At 43.3% G+C, this 14,033-nt stretch overlaps 1 protein-coding gene and 1 non-coding gene across 12 annotated transcripts in view; both read left to right on the forward strand.

The window, feature by feature from the left end:
- Positions 1-14,033, forward strand: part of PUM1 (pumilio RNA binding family member 1) — a 133,654-nt gene that overhangs the window by 114,077 nt on the left and 5,544 nt on the right. For 8 of the 11 annotated variants that reach the window (XM_047086016.1, XM_047086011.1, XM_047086018.1 and 5 more), the window contains 4 exons: positions 1,574-1,708; positions 5,295-5,432; positions 7,561-7,686; positions 8,988-9,109. In XM_047086016.1, the coding sequence (XP_046941972.1) occupies positions 1,574-1,708; positions 5,295-5,432; positions 7,561-7,686; positions 8,988-9,109 (521 nt within the window). The remainder of the gene's footprint in view (positions 1-1,573; positions 1,709-5,294; positions 5,433-7,560; positions 7,687-8,987; positions 9,110-14,033) is intronic. The other 3 variants (XM_047086017.1, XM_047086012.1, XM_047086013.1) reach the window with 1 other exon arrangement.
- On the forward strand, positions 2,570-2,654 carry LOC124516813 (small nucleolar RNA SNORD103/SNORD85). The gene has a single exon (XR_006963202.1). It is a non-coding gene; the product is annotated as a small nucleolar RNA SNORD103/SNORD85 (small nucleolar RNA).

The raw sequence follows: 14,033 nt of genomic DNA on the forward strand, positions 1-14,033 counted from the left end.
GAACCCGATGTGGGGCTCGAACCCACGAATCGTGAGACCCATGACCTGAGCCGAAATCAGGAGTTGGACACTTAACTGACTGAGCCATTCACGTGCTCCAAAAATGAATTTTTGTTTCTAGAATTCCTAGAGAGTTATCTTTGAATGTCGACTGTAGTGTTTTTTTATTTTAAACTGTAGTTCTAAAGATTATTAAACGCTTCTTTTTAGCTGATCCTTCAGCTTTGGTTTCTTATTTACTTCTATTGTTGTGAATAACATCCACTCTTGTTACCGTTGTTTTTGGAAAGGATTAATAGAGTTTTGGATTAAAGTCTGTTTCCACCACTAAACTGGTGTCAGAAAGGCAGGTACACTGATACCAACAATTCCAAGTCCTAAATCCAGAAGGGAATGAAACATTGAGAAGAGTCTGGTACAGAGAAAAATGCCGGAAGTGGACATTACCTTCCCCAATCAAAAGAAATTTGTAAATTTTATGCATCTTGTTTTATGCAGTTTGTATGAAGATTAAAAAAAAATGGCTCATAGCCTTTGTCTTCCCAACTTTTCTCATAAAGACTTAAGTTTTTTTGTTAGTGATTCGTTAGCGATACACTAAGGAATCAACTTAAAATGACTTACATTATTGATTTTAGAACAGCTTTCACTCTGTGACCCTTTTGTCACAGATCTAAAAATGTAGAGCTCTCCACCTCTAGAGGTTAATATGCAGGTAGAGGTGGCCGAATGAACAGTGGATTATAGCTGTATGACTTGGGACGAGCCAGAGAACGTCCTGGCTCAGACAACATCCCTGGTCCGTAGTTCCCTTGTGTGGGGAATGAGTGGGTTTGGGAAGCTGATTATATATAAAGTCTCCTTCACTCGCATGATTGTGCCGTTCAGATGAAAATAAAAGGCCAGCAATGGGAGATCATTCTAGGAAGAGTTTTGGCACTTGTGCAGCCTGACCTCTTGCTTCAACTAATGTGCCCCCAGACTCCGTTGCCTTGTGTAAATAGAACATTTCAATTCTTAGAGTGATGTAGAACCCTACTTCAAAACAGGATGCCCCTATGTTAAGTTTCCAGTAGATGAAAGAGGAACTTTCTAATCCACGGGCCTTGGACACCTGAGTGCCATAGCTTTGCTCCAAGAAGTGCTTGAGTCTTTCCTATACACTGTCGAAAGTTCCAATAAACAATGTTTCCCACGTGTATTACTATTTTTAGAGTAAATAGGTATAAATGCTCTTATAATTAATAGGAGTATAAATTCACTTAATAGTGGATTAATGGCAGCTTTGAGGAATTCCATATTTGTTTAGCGGGTATTAGTAGTGAAACTGCTGTTGCTGGGTATGTGAGAAGCTTTTCAACATTAAAGAGGGTTCCTTGCAGTCAGAGGCTGAGAACTCTTGCCTTGAAGAAACAAAGATTTTTTTTTGAACAAAAAGGTTTAGTTCATTAATCCTAGTGACAGAGCTAAAAGAGGTTATGCCAGTGGTTGATACAGAATAATGGATGCTTTGCCTTCTCTGGTTTCTTTCCTTCTACCTAAGTAATGGTGTTCACCCACACATTATGTCTAGTTTGGCAGCCTTGAACAGAAGCTGGCGTTGGCAGAACGCATTCGAGGCCACGTCCTGTCATTGGCACTGCAGATGTATGGCTGCCGTGTTATCCAGAAAGCTCTTGAATTTATTCCCTCAGACCAGCAGGTAATTGTAAGTTTCCCCTTTAACTTTTCTCTTGGTGTTCGACGTTTCTCCGTGGCACGTGTAGTATGAATCGTGTACATTTGTCAGTCTTTAGTTTTCTTTTACGGTTTCCTTTGGTGCTTGTGGCTGCCTTTCTGTGCATGGCAAGCATGAGCTGTGTGATTAATTTTGTAAATTTATAGTAGATCAAGTGTGTTTTGTTAATAAGGCTGTTGGTTTCAAACACTCTTTTCATCAACCAGGCTTCAGTAGGTGTAATTTTACAAGAGACAGTTTTGTTTGATAAGAATTAAAGCCAGTAAAATACTAGTAAGTTGTTGTTGTGTTCAACTTGAACTAACCACTCCGGCCAGTCAAACTTGGATTATCCAGCCCGCCTTCCATTTTCCTTCACTTCTTATTCATTCATTCCACCACCTTTTACTGAGCGAGTGCCTGGCCTGGTACACTGACCTGGTGCCCGCTCTGTGCCAGGCGCCAGCGCGGGGAGGACGAAGACTGGTCCCTGCCCCCAGAGCGCAGCGTGGGGAAGAGCCGTGGAAAGCTGGGCTGGGCGGGGGGGCATGCGAGAGCACGTGCCCAAGGCTTGGCGGGAGGGCAAGTCCAGGCTAGGGAGGAGCGAGGAGAAAAGGGACGGAAATCTGAAATGTCAAGGTGCTGTGTGTGGGGGGAGCGACACCGAAAGCCCCAGAAGCAGCCCGTGCGTGGCTGGAGGAACAGTCGCAGGGCAGGCCCAGCCAGCAGGTGAGCCGCAGCTGTGTTTGTGCTGGGCGGTGCCTCGAGCCCCGGGGTGCGTCTGATGCGAACCCTCAGCCTTTGGGCTCTGAACTCCCTCTGCCCTATCTGAGGGGAAGGTGTTGGCCTCGGTCTGGCAGTGATGAGCCACTTGCCCTCGCTGAGAACAAAGTTCGGTAATGAGAATCTTTGTTAAGGACTCAAGTTCTGAGCCAGGCGAGGCGCCCACCGCCTCCAGTTCGCAACAGGACGCAACACGACGGGGCATCGCGGTGGTGTTGGCGATGGCGGTCGAAGGCTGGGGGCGTCCGGAGTCCTTCAAGTTGGGAGGCTCAGGGAGAGGTGTGTTGAGACGCTGGTGAAGGCAGAGGGGATGTTGGGGACACACGGGCAGGGTTGGGGTTCGCTCAGCGCTCTGTCCGGAGACGTAGCGGTGGTAAAGTGGTGTGTATGTCGGGAATTAGAAGCAGGGACTCAGCTACTACTTTTTTTCTTCTAATGATCGGAATCATTATCAGTTTCAGTTTTCCCTGGGATTTTCATGGATGAAAACTTCATGAGTGAATCTTTCTTCTTAAATTTTCTCGTTTCTTTGGAACATGGAAGTTTCTTACTCTTTGACTATAATTCTCACTAGCTCAGAGAAAGGAGGAGTATTATAGTTTCCCAGGAATGTCCCCCATCTTTGCCCTCTCTCAGGATTGTGATAAACTGTTGGTTGATTCTATCTATCTATCTATCTATCTATCTATCTATCTATCTATATCTAATTTTTTGAGAGAGAGCATGAGTGGGTTGGGGAGAGGGACAGGGAGAGAGAAAAAGACTCTTAAGCAGATTTCACGCTCAGCACAGAGCCCCAACACAGGGCTCCATCTCACGACCATAAGATCATGACAGCGGAAATCAAGAGTCGGATGCTCAACCAACTGAGCCACCCAAGTGCCCCTAAATTGTTGATTTTGTCTCCATCTTTTCAGAGTTTACTGTTTGTTTTTTTTTCTGATTGGATGGCTACACTGTAGTTGCTTTTCACTCTCCCCTTGAGTTGTTCTTTCTACTCTATATTTCTGTGTTTTTTTTTTTTGTTTTTTTTTTCTGGTCTGGTTTCTTTGTGTACCTTGTTGTGGACCTGGTAGGACTCTTCCTGGTATGGATAGTTTACTGTTACTTGGATGCAAGTTTATTATTTTACATGAAATTAACTTCTCTCCAGTGGAGTTTTTATGGGCTCCAGAAAATATACAAGGAAGCCATCTCCCCTTTATTTTGATTAAAAGTGTTCCTTGTCTTTGTATATAGCTATCATTCTCCATTTACCATTCCCATAATTATATTTCCAGAAGAAATTTGTTTTCCCTGACATTTGATTAATTGCTTTAGGAAACTTTCCTCAGTCTATTGCCTTTGGCTGGTTTGGTCCCTGGCATTGCAATCTTGGATTTCTACCCCCCCCCCCCCCAGTATAAATGGGATAACTCTTAGCTGCTTTGACATATTGAGCAACTCAGAGATTTGAGACCTTGTATTCACAAACATCACCATTTTGACTGGTTTGTAGTTCCCACTATAAATACATGTTCAGCACAGGGGAGCGAGTAGACAGAGATTGGATAGAGCAAGGAGATTGGGCAGCACATACTAGGGCCCAGCCATGGTGCAGGTATTCAGCATCAAGAAAGGGACCCAGTGAAAATCTCAACAACTTTTTCTTGTCGCTTCCACTCATTCCCTACACATGTGCACGCATGCTTGCTCCCACGCTCACAACTCCGGTGTCTGGTCTTCTCCTGTACTTCCGGAGTTTCTCATACACACACACACACACATGTCACGCACTCACGTAACTCAGTGTCTGGTCTTCTGTATTCTCTGAGAGTGCTCTCCCTGCTGTCCTTCAGTCCTTGGCCCTGTGGAAAGATCATGTTGGGAGTTACAGACCTGTAACCAGAATTCTGGTACTTAATCCCTCTCAGAGTCCCCTCCTTCTTAGGTGTGGGCAGAGGGTGTGTGCAGTATCATATGTAACTGACACAGGTAATTACTGACCCACATTGTTTTACCACATAGGCGCCAGATTGCTTGGGTTTGAATCTTGGCAGTGTAGGTCTGTGATTTTAACAAGTCAAATAATTTGTGCTCTGGTTTCCTCATCTGTAATAGTGTCCAGTACACAGGATTATTAGGAGGATTCACTGGGTCAAAGAGTGTTAAGCACTTAAGAGATATTTCTAGCATACTGTAAGCTATAGATTGATTCTTCTTCTTATTATTAATTTTTTTAATGTTTATTTGTTTTTGAGGGAGAGCGGGGAAAGGGACAGAGAGCGAGGGAGACACAGAATCCAAAGCAGGCTCTAGGCTCTGAGCTGTCAGCACAGAGCCTGACGCAGGATTTGAACCCAGGAACCATGAGGTCATGACCTGAGCTGAAGTCATACGCTTAACGGACCGAGCCGCCCAGGGCCCCTGCTCTTCTCATTATTAATAATATGTACCTTACAGGGTTGTCATGTTAAGAATGTGATAAATTAGATGTGAAGTTCTCGACGACAGTGTGCTTTGTACACGTTCTTTTCTAGAGATGTCTACGTTTTTATAAAGTCTCTGAGGCCTTTTGCGAGTTAGAGAACTTTTTTGAAGACAGGCTCCTATTACAGGAAGTTTGCTAACATGCAAAAACTGCGGCCTTCACTTGGTGCCGGTGTGCTGTCACAGTGCCACAGCTGTGCTGTCCCGCTGCTTCGTCACAGACTCTCTGCCTGGTGCTTTGTGTTTCGCAGGGAGACTGTTGATTGTCCAGGAGTTTGCTTGCTGTGATTCTGGTGGTGCTTTCTTTCCTTGTCTCCTCTAATAGAACGAGATGGTTCGGGAGCTAGACGGCCACGTCCTGAAGTGTGTGAAAGACCAGAATGGTAATCATGTGGTTCAGAAATGCATTGAATGCGTGCAGCCCCAGTCTTTGCAGTTCATCATCGATGCGTTTAAGGGGCAGGTAAGTGACTTACGAAAGAAACGAAGGAAACAAGTTGATGGGTGTTTCCATTGTGAGCAGAGAACAGGGTAGCATTTGTGGGGTGTCCCTAAGTGGCCACCCCACCAGAGATAGCTTCTAGTTTCTCCTATTTACCTGTGTGTCATAAGAGCCCCTATGATCTTAGCACCAGCTTCCAGGCAGATGGTTTTTTGTTTTCTTTTTTTTATACTGTGATTTTTCCAGAATTGCCCCTTGATTGGCTGTTGTCATTCATTTCTTTTTCCTGAAGCATCATCCTCACGCTCTCCTAAGCTACGCGGACCAAAGAGAGTAAAACGCATCTCCTTCTTGGGTCTGTGAAATTGGTTTTTTGTTTTTGTCTTTAAAGGGAAAAAAATGGTAAATACCAAGTAGATTTTCAGGTGCAGTCATGTGTACTGCTGAGCCTAGATTGAAGTGGGATTTTAGAGTTGTTAGGTTTTGCGGTTTGCTCAATTATAGCAGCGGTAAGGAGATTGCAGGCTTTAACTCAGGGGGTTGTTTGGATTTTCTGAGTTAATGAAAAAAGATCTGTTTAACATTTTACATTTATTGAAATTGACAGCAAAGAAAGTAAAAGTAGATTAAGCTACCAAAGGGGAGAGAATATTTTCAAGATGAAACTGTCAAAGAATTAATAACTGGAATATATAAAGAACTCCTGTAATCAAAAGAGTACAGTACAAATTAGTGTGAAAACGGGCCAAAGGCATTAACAGACAAAAGAAACACAAATTGCCAGTCCATCTATGAAAACATAATTCTGTTAGTCAGGAAAACGCAAAATAAGGACACAGAGGATAGGCATTGTTTGCCCATCAGTCGCGGTGCCCTGGCAGGAATGTGGGACCTGATCACCGGTGGTGGGAATAGATATTAGCACAGCCATTAGGAAAATACTTTTGTATCACCGTCAAGGTTCAACATTTGTATTTCCTATGCTGGCATTCGTAGCCTAGGTGTGTAGCTGGGGGAATGTCTACATGTGGATACTACGAGACATATTTAGACATGTTGAAAGCAGCATTATTCTCCCAGAAAAGACTAAAGAATCTAGATGTCTATCAATCAGCAGAGGGTTGGACAGAAATTAAAATAACAAACTCAAATACTTGCCCAGCAGAAGCTTCACAGTATAATAAGTAAATACCTGAAACATAATGTTGAGTGAAATAAGTTCATTTGTTACAGACTGTGAGTTTTTAACCTTTTTTATAGAATCAAGCAGAACTGTGCTTTATACTGTTGCGGTACACAGTTGTGCATATACAGCTACGTCTAAAAAACCCACATAAAAAGCCCTTTGTGCATTGACACTTGGTCAACATCTACGAAGTGTGAGCTGTTGTTTCTGTGCTTATTATTCCTGTGATTATTCCTGGTAACAGAGCGGGGGGCAGAGAGGGGGTGCGGGTTGCTCCAGGTCATTCACACTATTCACACTAGGAAGGACAGAATCGAGACTGAGTGATCTGGAGCCGAAGCCCAGGTGCCTGTCTTCTTCCAGACGCAACAAAAGAGGAAGCTTTTCTTGCTCATTGCTGGAAAAACACCCTAATTAAATGTAGAAGATTGCAGCGTTGGTTAGGTGAAAGCATTTATGATCCTAGCCCTTGCTTTTTCTGTTTTTAACCCTGTCTTTTGACACTATGGACTCTTAATTAAGTGTTTTTTATGACCTCGACTAATTCTCTGTTCCTTTCTAGGCTTCTTAGAGAAGTCCTTTTCAGCTCTGAATTTATGTACATTTGTGAATCCCTAGAATAGGTAAATGGGTTTACACACACACACGCGCGCACACACACACGCACACATATACACCCTACTATTTGTAGAGAGAACTCAAATGTGTCCTATGTATAATTGGGGCTTTTGAGTCAACACTAGGACGTAGTACCCCGGCTCTGTCAGTTACTATCTGTATGGCTGCAAGCACATTATGTAAACTTCTAGAAGCTTCAGTTATCTCATTTGTAAGGTAAGAATAATTCTCGCTCTCTCTGTCAGAGTCTTTGCAAAGATTAACAGAATAATGTGTATGTGAACAACACTGAAGCGTTGAAAGTGGCAACTGTCTTTTTTGGCTTTATTTGCTCGTCTGCCCTAGGTATTTGCTTTGTCCACGCATCCTTACGGCTGCCGAGTGATTCAGAGGATCCTGGAGCACTGTCTCCCTGACCAGACTCTCCCCATTTTAGAGGAGCTTCACCAGCACACAGAGCAGCTTGTACAGGTAGTGGAGTTGCCGGTAGAGTAACTGCAAACACCTGTGGGCTCGTGCAGGGCCACAGCTTGTGTGTTTTCTCAGCACAGGTATCCGTTCCAGAAGAGTTCGTGTTCACGTGTTTAAGATGCCCATTGAAGCTTTGGGGCAGGTTTTCATTTATACCATCCTGGTTTCTGTTTTGTGAATATGGGTGATGAAGAGAGCCCCGGCCTAGGCGTGAAGGGCGCTGCCTGCCGGCCGCCTGTCGTGGACCGGCTCGCGGTGCCACCTTAGGCGGGTCGTTTAATCTCTGTGGGTCTTAACTTCGTCATTTCAAATGAACTGAGTGGATCAGGGGACTTCTTTTTTGCTTTGGTACTTTCTTTTGCTTCTGCCACTAAACATTTCTCCCACATCGCAGTAACCAGTAGAACACTTTCTACAAGTCGGATTATTGTGCTGAAGCAGCATTTTTGTTGGTGTTTGTGGCTTGTTTTGGTGTCAGGTATTAAATACTCACTGTAGAAAAAAATGGTAGGGGCGCCTGTGGTTAAGCATCTCTTGATCTTAGCTCAGTTCTGGATCTGAAGGTCGAGAGTTCAAGCCCTGCACTGGGCTCCATGCTGGGCGCAAAGCCTACTTAAAAAACGAAAAGAGGAAACATTGGAGGTGCAGGAAGTAGCAGTAAAACTAAAGAAAGCATCCATAATCCTGCCACATGGAAGCAAGCACATTTGGTCTTGGCACTTTTTTTTAGAAGTATTATTTGTACACTTAAATTTTTGCCTCTTGCAAATCTTTTTGCCACTGAAATTCCTTACTTACACACATTTATTCTCTTAAAAGTATCTTTACCTGTAGATGAGTGAGTACCTCCATTGTATGCTTGTGATGTTGTTTAATTAGGTATTGTCTGTTTTGTTGGACATAAGCATTGTTTCCCATTTTTCTTACGAGATAAATTTCTGTTTGAGAGAAAAATAGCTCTTTATTCCTACCTACACAGCCTCCCTCCCTCCCCCCCCTTCCTTTTTTAAACAAGAAGAGGCCTACTTTTTGGCGTCTAGTACTTTTGAAGAACCAAACTAGGATCCTTGGGCATAAATATAGAGGAATATTCCATTGTCTGGTAATACGTTCCTGTTTTGTAATGATAGAGAAAAATCGTCACTCCCTGTCCATTTTAAAAATTCTTAAGTGTTCGTTGGTATTCAGGCAGCCGTCATGGTGCTACAGGAAGGTAGGCAGGTGTTGATTAGATGTAAGGATTTAGGTAACCCACAGAACTAATTTTTACATCAATTCTATTTCTGTTGTTTCTCCAACAGGATCAGTATGGAAACTATGTAATCCAGCACGTATTGGAGCATGGTCGTCCTGAGGATAAAAGTAAAATTGTAGCAGAAATCCGAGGCAATGTACTTGTATTGAGTCAGCACAAATTCGCAAGGTACGAGCTTTGCATTCATACAGACTCTGTTTTCCAGAAGGAATTATTACATTGTATTTCAAGTCGAGGGAGAAAGAATGAATTTTCATTCTCTTCTTTCAAAAATGTTTTTCTCAAGGTATATACAGCTTAAAACGTCAAATGGTTCTACTATCATAGAGTATAAAACAAAGCAGGTCCCTTAGTGGCTCTTCCCGCCCCCAGTCACCCACTTTGAAATACAGGGATTATGTTTCTGAAGAGCTTAAATCTTGTACTTTGGTGAACTGGGCATTTTGTTAGCTTACTTGTTCTTGTTCTTCCCTCAGTTTCCTCTCTGGTGCCAGAATTCAGACGTAGTGTATCATGTTGATGTATAGGCATTAGTACTCTTAGAGTCTCTTTTCCAGTCTTCATGTTGTGGCAGATCAAGAATAAAACGCACTAGTTATTCCCAGGTTGTGAAAGATGTTTTAGGTGACTTACAATCAGCGGTGGTTGGAGAAGAAATTGATGGCCCTTCCAAGGGATTAGTGGTATGGTCTTCTGAGTGGAATGGGTGTACAAATATAGTCATTTGTACTTTGGGAATATTTTTCTCTGACTCTTAGGATAAATTCCAAAGCAGTTGTGATTCTACAACCTTGTTTTTAAATTGTTCATCTCTAAGTTTTTAAATTTTATGAGATGGCAGCATGGAAAATAGAGAAAAGGAATAAACGCGCTCCTAGATCCAGTGTCTTAGCAGCCTAACCATATCAGGGTCTCTCAGACCTTGTATTGCCTTTTTATTTTTTTATTTTATTTTATTTTATTTTTTATTTTTTGGACATTTGCCAGGACCAGGGAAGCAGGGGCAGAATCTCTTAGAACTCTTCCTTGGGTCACTGTCTCCTCTTGTTTTTCAGTGCATTTAATATCTCACTCTTAAGTATAAGTATTAATGCTACAATAGACTTGTGGTCTGGTAATGACTGAAAAGCTACTTTGGGCCCAATCCTCCCACAGATAACAGACAACTGTAAATTGTGGACAAAATGCCACAAATTTTGCTGAAGGCATTAGGCGTTACAGTGTGGCCAAGAGCAGGTGGTTACCAGAAGGGGTCGGGGAAAGGGAGGCTTATTGATACTGGGAAGGAGGTAATTGCACTGGGGAAATTCCCGCCTGCCCCTTTAGATTTTTCTTTTTTTATTTTGAGGGAGGGAGGGGGAGAGAGAGAGAGCATGTGCAAGAGAGAGAGAATTCCAAGCAGGCTCCACACTGTCAGTGTGGAGCCAGATGTGGGGGGAAAACCCATGAATCATGAGATCGGACCATGAGATCGTAGCCTGAGCTAAAATCAAGAGTCGGATGCTTAACCAAGGGAACCACCCAGGCACTCCAGAGTTTTCTTTTTGTATCGAGTTGTATCGAGATATAATTGACAGCACTGTGTAAGTTTGAGGTATGCAGCATGTCGGTTTGATGTATTTCTGTATTACAGTATGATTACCACAGCAGCATCAGCTAACACCTTTATCATGTCATACATACAATTGTCACTTCTTCCTTCCTTCCTTTCTTTCTTTCTTTCTTTCTTTCTTTCTTTCTTTCTTTCTTTCTTTCTTTCTTTCTTTCTTTCATTTTTTAAAAGTTTATTTGAGAGAGAGCAGATGCGTGCACACACAGGCCCTGGGGAGGGACAGAGAGAGAATCCTAAGTAGGTTCCGTGTAGCACAGAACCCAGCTTAGGGCTCATACTCCCAAACTGTGAGATCATAACGTGAACCCAAATTCAGTCAGACGCTTAACTGAGCCACCCAGGTGCCCCAATTACCATTTCTTTTTTTGTGTTAAGAACACCATTCAGATCTAGTCTCTTAGCAACTTAGCATTTTTATAGTGCAGTGTTGTTGACTATAATCAGGAAATTTCCCAGTTTTTTAAAAAAAATTTTTTACATTTATTTATTTTTGAGAGACAGAGCACACGTGGGGGAGGGGCAGAGGGAGAGAAGGAGACACAGAATCCGAAGCAGGCTTCAGGCTCTGAGCTGTCAGCACAGAGCCTGACGCGGGGCTGGAACTCACAGACCTTGAGATGGTGACCTGAGCCGAAGTCTGACGCCTAACCAACTGAGCCACCCAGGCACCCCAAGGGAATTTCCCAGTTTTAATGGCTTGTAGCCTATAGGTGCTTCTCATTCTGCTCCATGCTGGGCTTCTAAAGTTGGGATCAGAAATCTCCAGTGTTCCCATAAGGCAGAGTTTGGGACAACCGTGGCAATGAGAGTGACAAAGTGACAGGGGAGAAATCCTGGAAAGGAAGAGAACCAGGGACGGGGAGGCTCGCATTTAAACTTCCCACATACCTGGTTGACTCCTGAATCACGTTGGTTTGCATGGGCTGAACCTGAGGCAGCCTGGCTAAGGATGGAAGTGCTGCACTGGGATCCCTGCGGCCTGGGACAGGCTTGCAGTTTGAGCTCAGCCAAGTTAACTACACTGAAAAAAGGGACAGATGTCACCTTCTCGGAAGAACATAACAGAACTGTTTCTACGGTGTATCATTCATTATGTCTAGAAAACAGGAAAATGTGCTGTTGGCCATAATCAAGAAAAAAGAAAAAATAGGAGAATGGAAAACTGCAGCTAGTTCCACACCACCCTGACATTAGAGTTAGCAGAGAATGATTATAAAGCAGCTATTTCAGTTATAGTCAAAGATGTAAAGGAAGATATGGTTGTAATGAATGGAAAGATATGCTAGTAGAGAATTGGAAGCTTTACTATGAAAAGAACAAAATGGAAATTCTAGAATAGGAAAATAAATCATCTGAAATAGAATTCACTGTGTGGCTTTAGTATCAGCAGATTAGAGAGAACAGAAGAAAGAGCTGATACACTTGGAAATAGATCAATAGAAACAAAACAATAAAATAGATGAGTGACTTTCTGACGTTTTTGGCGGTGACCCAGAATAAAAAGTAACATTTTCATTGACTTTGCATGCACAGGCACATGCATACACGTGTAACTGAACAACTGTGTTGTCCATGATTAATTCTGTTTCATTAAAAAGCAGCAGCAGCTGGTCCCAAATCACTAAGTTGATCTCCCTGCCCACAAATGGGCTGGGAGCTCCGGTTTTAGAAACACTAGAATAAGCTTAAAAGACTGCAGCACCATCGGTCATGCATGAGGGTAGAAGCCTTTGGCCAAGTGGGATCCCATGGTGGTAGCTGATTGACCTGCTTGCTTCCTTGGAAGACAGGTCACTGTTGAGGCTTGAGTCCTGTATCCAGATGAGTGAGTGTCCTGGCCCCAATCCAGTTAGGAAGTTCTGTTCTGACGCGGACTGATTTGTTATGGAACGAGGCCTGGAGTGGACAAAGGTACATACAGTCTAGCCGAGTGGTCCTGACAGGTGATGAATTCTTTGCCTGAACATTTGGAGATCATGACTGGCTTTGTGCTCTCTGAACCAGCTCAGTAATATCTTAACTCCCTTTTCTGCTGAGGAGAAGCCAGTGGTTATTAGGAGATTCACTTCCACGGTGCCACACCTTAAGCTCACACTAGAATAGAACTGTGTGTTAGTTGTATGTTTAGTGCTATGGGAGGAAGGTGGGAAGAGAAGGTTTTCTATGGTGTGGTGTCAGAAGGAGAGGCTCTTGTCTTAATTAGACTTGATCGATTAGCTCACCAGACTTGATCTACACTGCATATCTTAAGAAATGTCCAGTAGGTTGGTAGTTCTTGACAGTTTAGCTTGAGAATTTGCTTTTCTAAATAAAAGCATATATATAAGCTCTGTGTTCAAAATGATAGAACACTGGGAGCTCCTTGGAGCAGCACCCTCTTATGGTGTAAAAACTTGTGGAGTAGGGGATTATTCTGGTGATAGTTACTTAACTACTGAGATATCCACAGGTCCGGCCTCTGGAAGGAGTAAGACACAGAGTACCTGCTCTAAGGTGCCTCGTGAAGTTGGTATATATGCCCTTTTTCAGTCCCTGAAGGCAAAAGTAAGACAAATGAAGAATGTTTAACAGAGCCATTCACCCATATGGTCGGTTGCCCTAGAAAGTAATGCTTCCAAATTATTAGAAATTCCCAAGCAGAGGCTAAATGGCCATCTTTCAGGATTGTCACCGAAGAGCTTTCTTTATTTTTTTTTTAAATATACTTTGTGTGTATGTATGTATTTTTTGAGGGGGGGCACAAGTGAGCGAGGGGCAGAGAGAGGCACAGAAAGAGAGAGAAGCGGGGCTCACCCGGAGCAAGGCTCATATTCACCCAAAGTGGGGCTTTAAACTCGCGAACCATGAGAGAGTGATCTGAGCTGAAGTCAGATGCTTAACAGCTGAGCCACCAAGGTGCCCAGGGGCTTTCTACATTAGCTAGGTCTGGTCATTTAAGTCCCTACTCTCTCTGAGTGTTCTGTGACCCAGAGCAGCCCTTCCCCCAGTCGTGGACCCTTTACAAAGCCTTCAGCTGCCCACCGGCCCACCAGACGTCCTCTTTGCCAGGTATTGGCTCCAGCAATCCACGTTCAGATGGTGTGTATTCTTTGACATCACCCAACTTCCTCAGACCCACAGACCCACAAGATGCAGAGTAGTGCTGATTTTTAGAAACAAACATTAATGAGTGAATCAGTCCCTCCTTGATGAGAAATACCCATTGGCACAGCTGTATGTAATTTAATCACCCTCTCTGGCCCCTCTGGATTTAGTGTAGCCACATTCCTGTTTTCCTTTCCCAAGATGATGTATTTCTGAAGTGTTTAGAAATGCTGACAGACCTGTAAGGTGGTTCTTGTCCCTAGACTCTTAAGAGGCAGCCTGAGGTCACTGAGTGAGTGCTGTGGTTCCTCCTCGTACACTCCTGACTCAAGTCTGCAAGGCCTGTCTCTCAGGTGCCATGCTCTGTGGTAGGCACTAGAAATACAGGCAGTAAGT

Source organism: Lynx rufus, unplaced genomic scaffold (genome assembly GCF_022079265.1).
Source record: "Lynx rufus isolate CCGP_SWC_20201006 ecotype Redwood Valley unplaced genomic scaffold, mLynRuf1.p SCAF_2, whole genome shotgun sequence".
In the NCBI taxonomy this organism is placed as follows: Eukaryota; Metazoa; Chordata; class Mammalia; order Carnivora; family Felidae; genus Lynx; species Lynx rufus.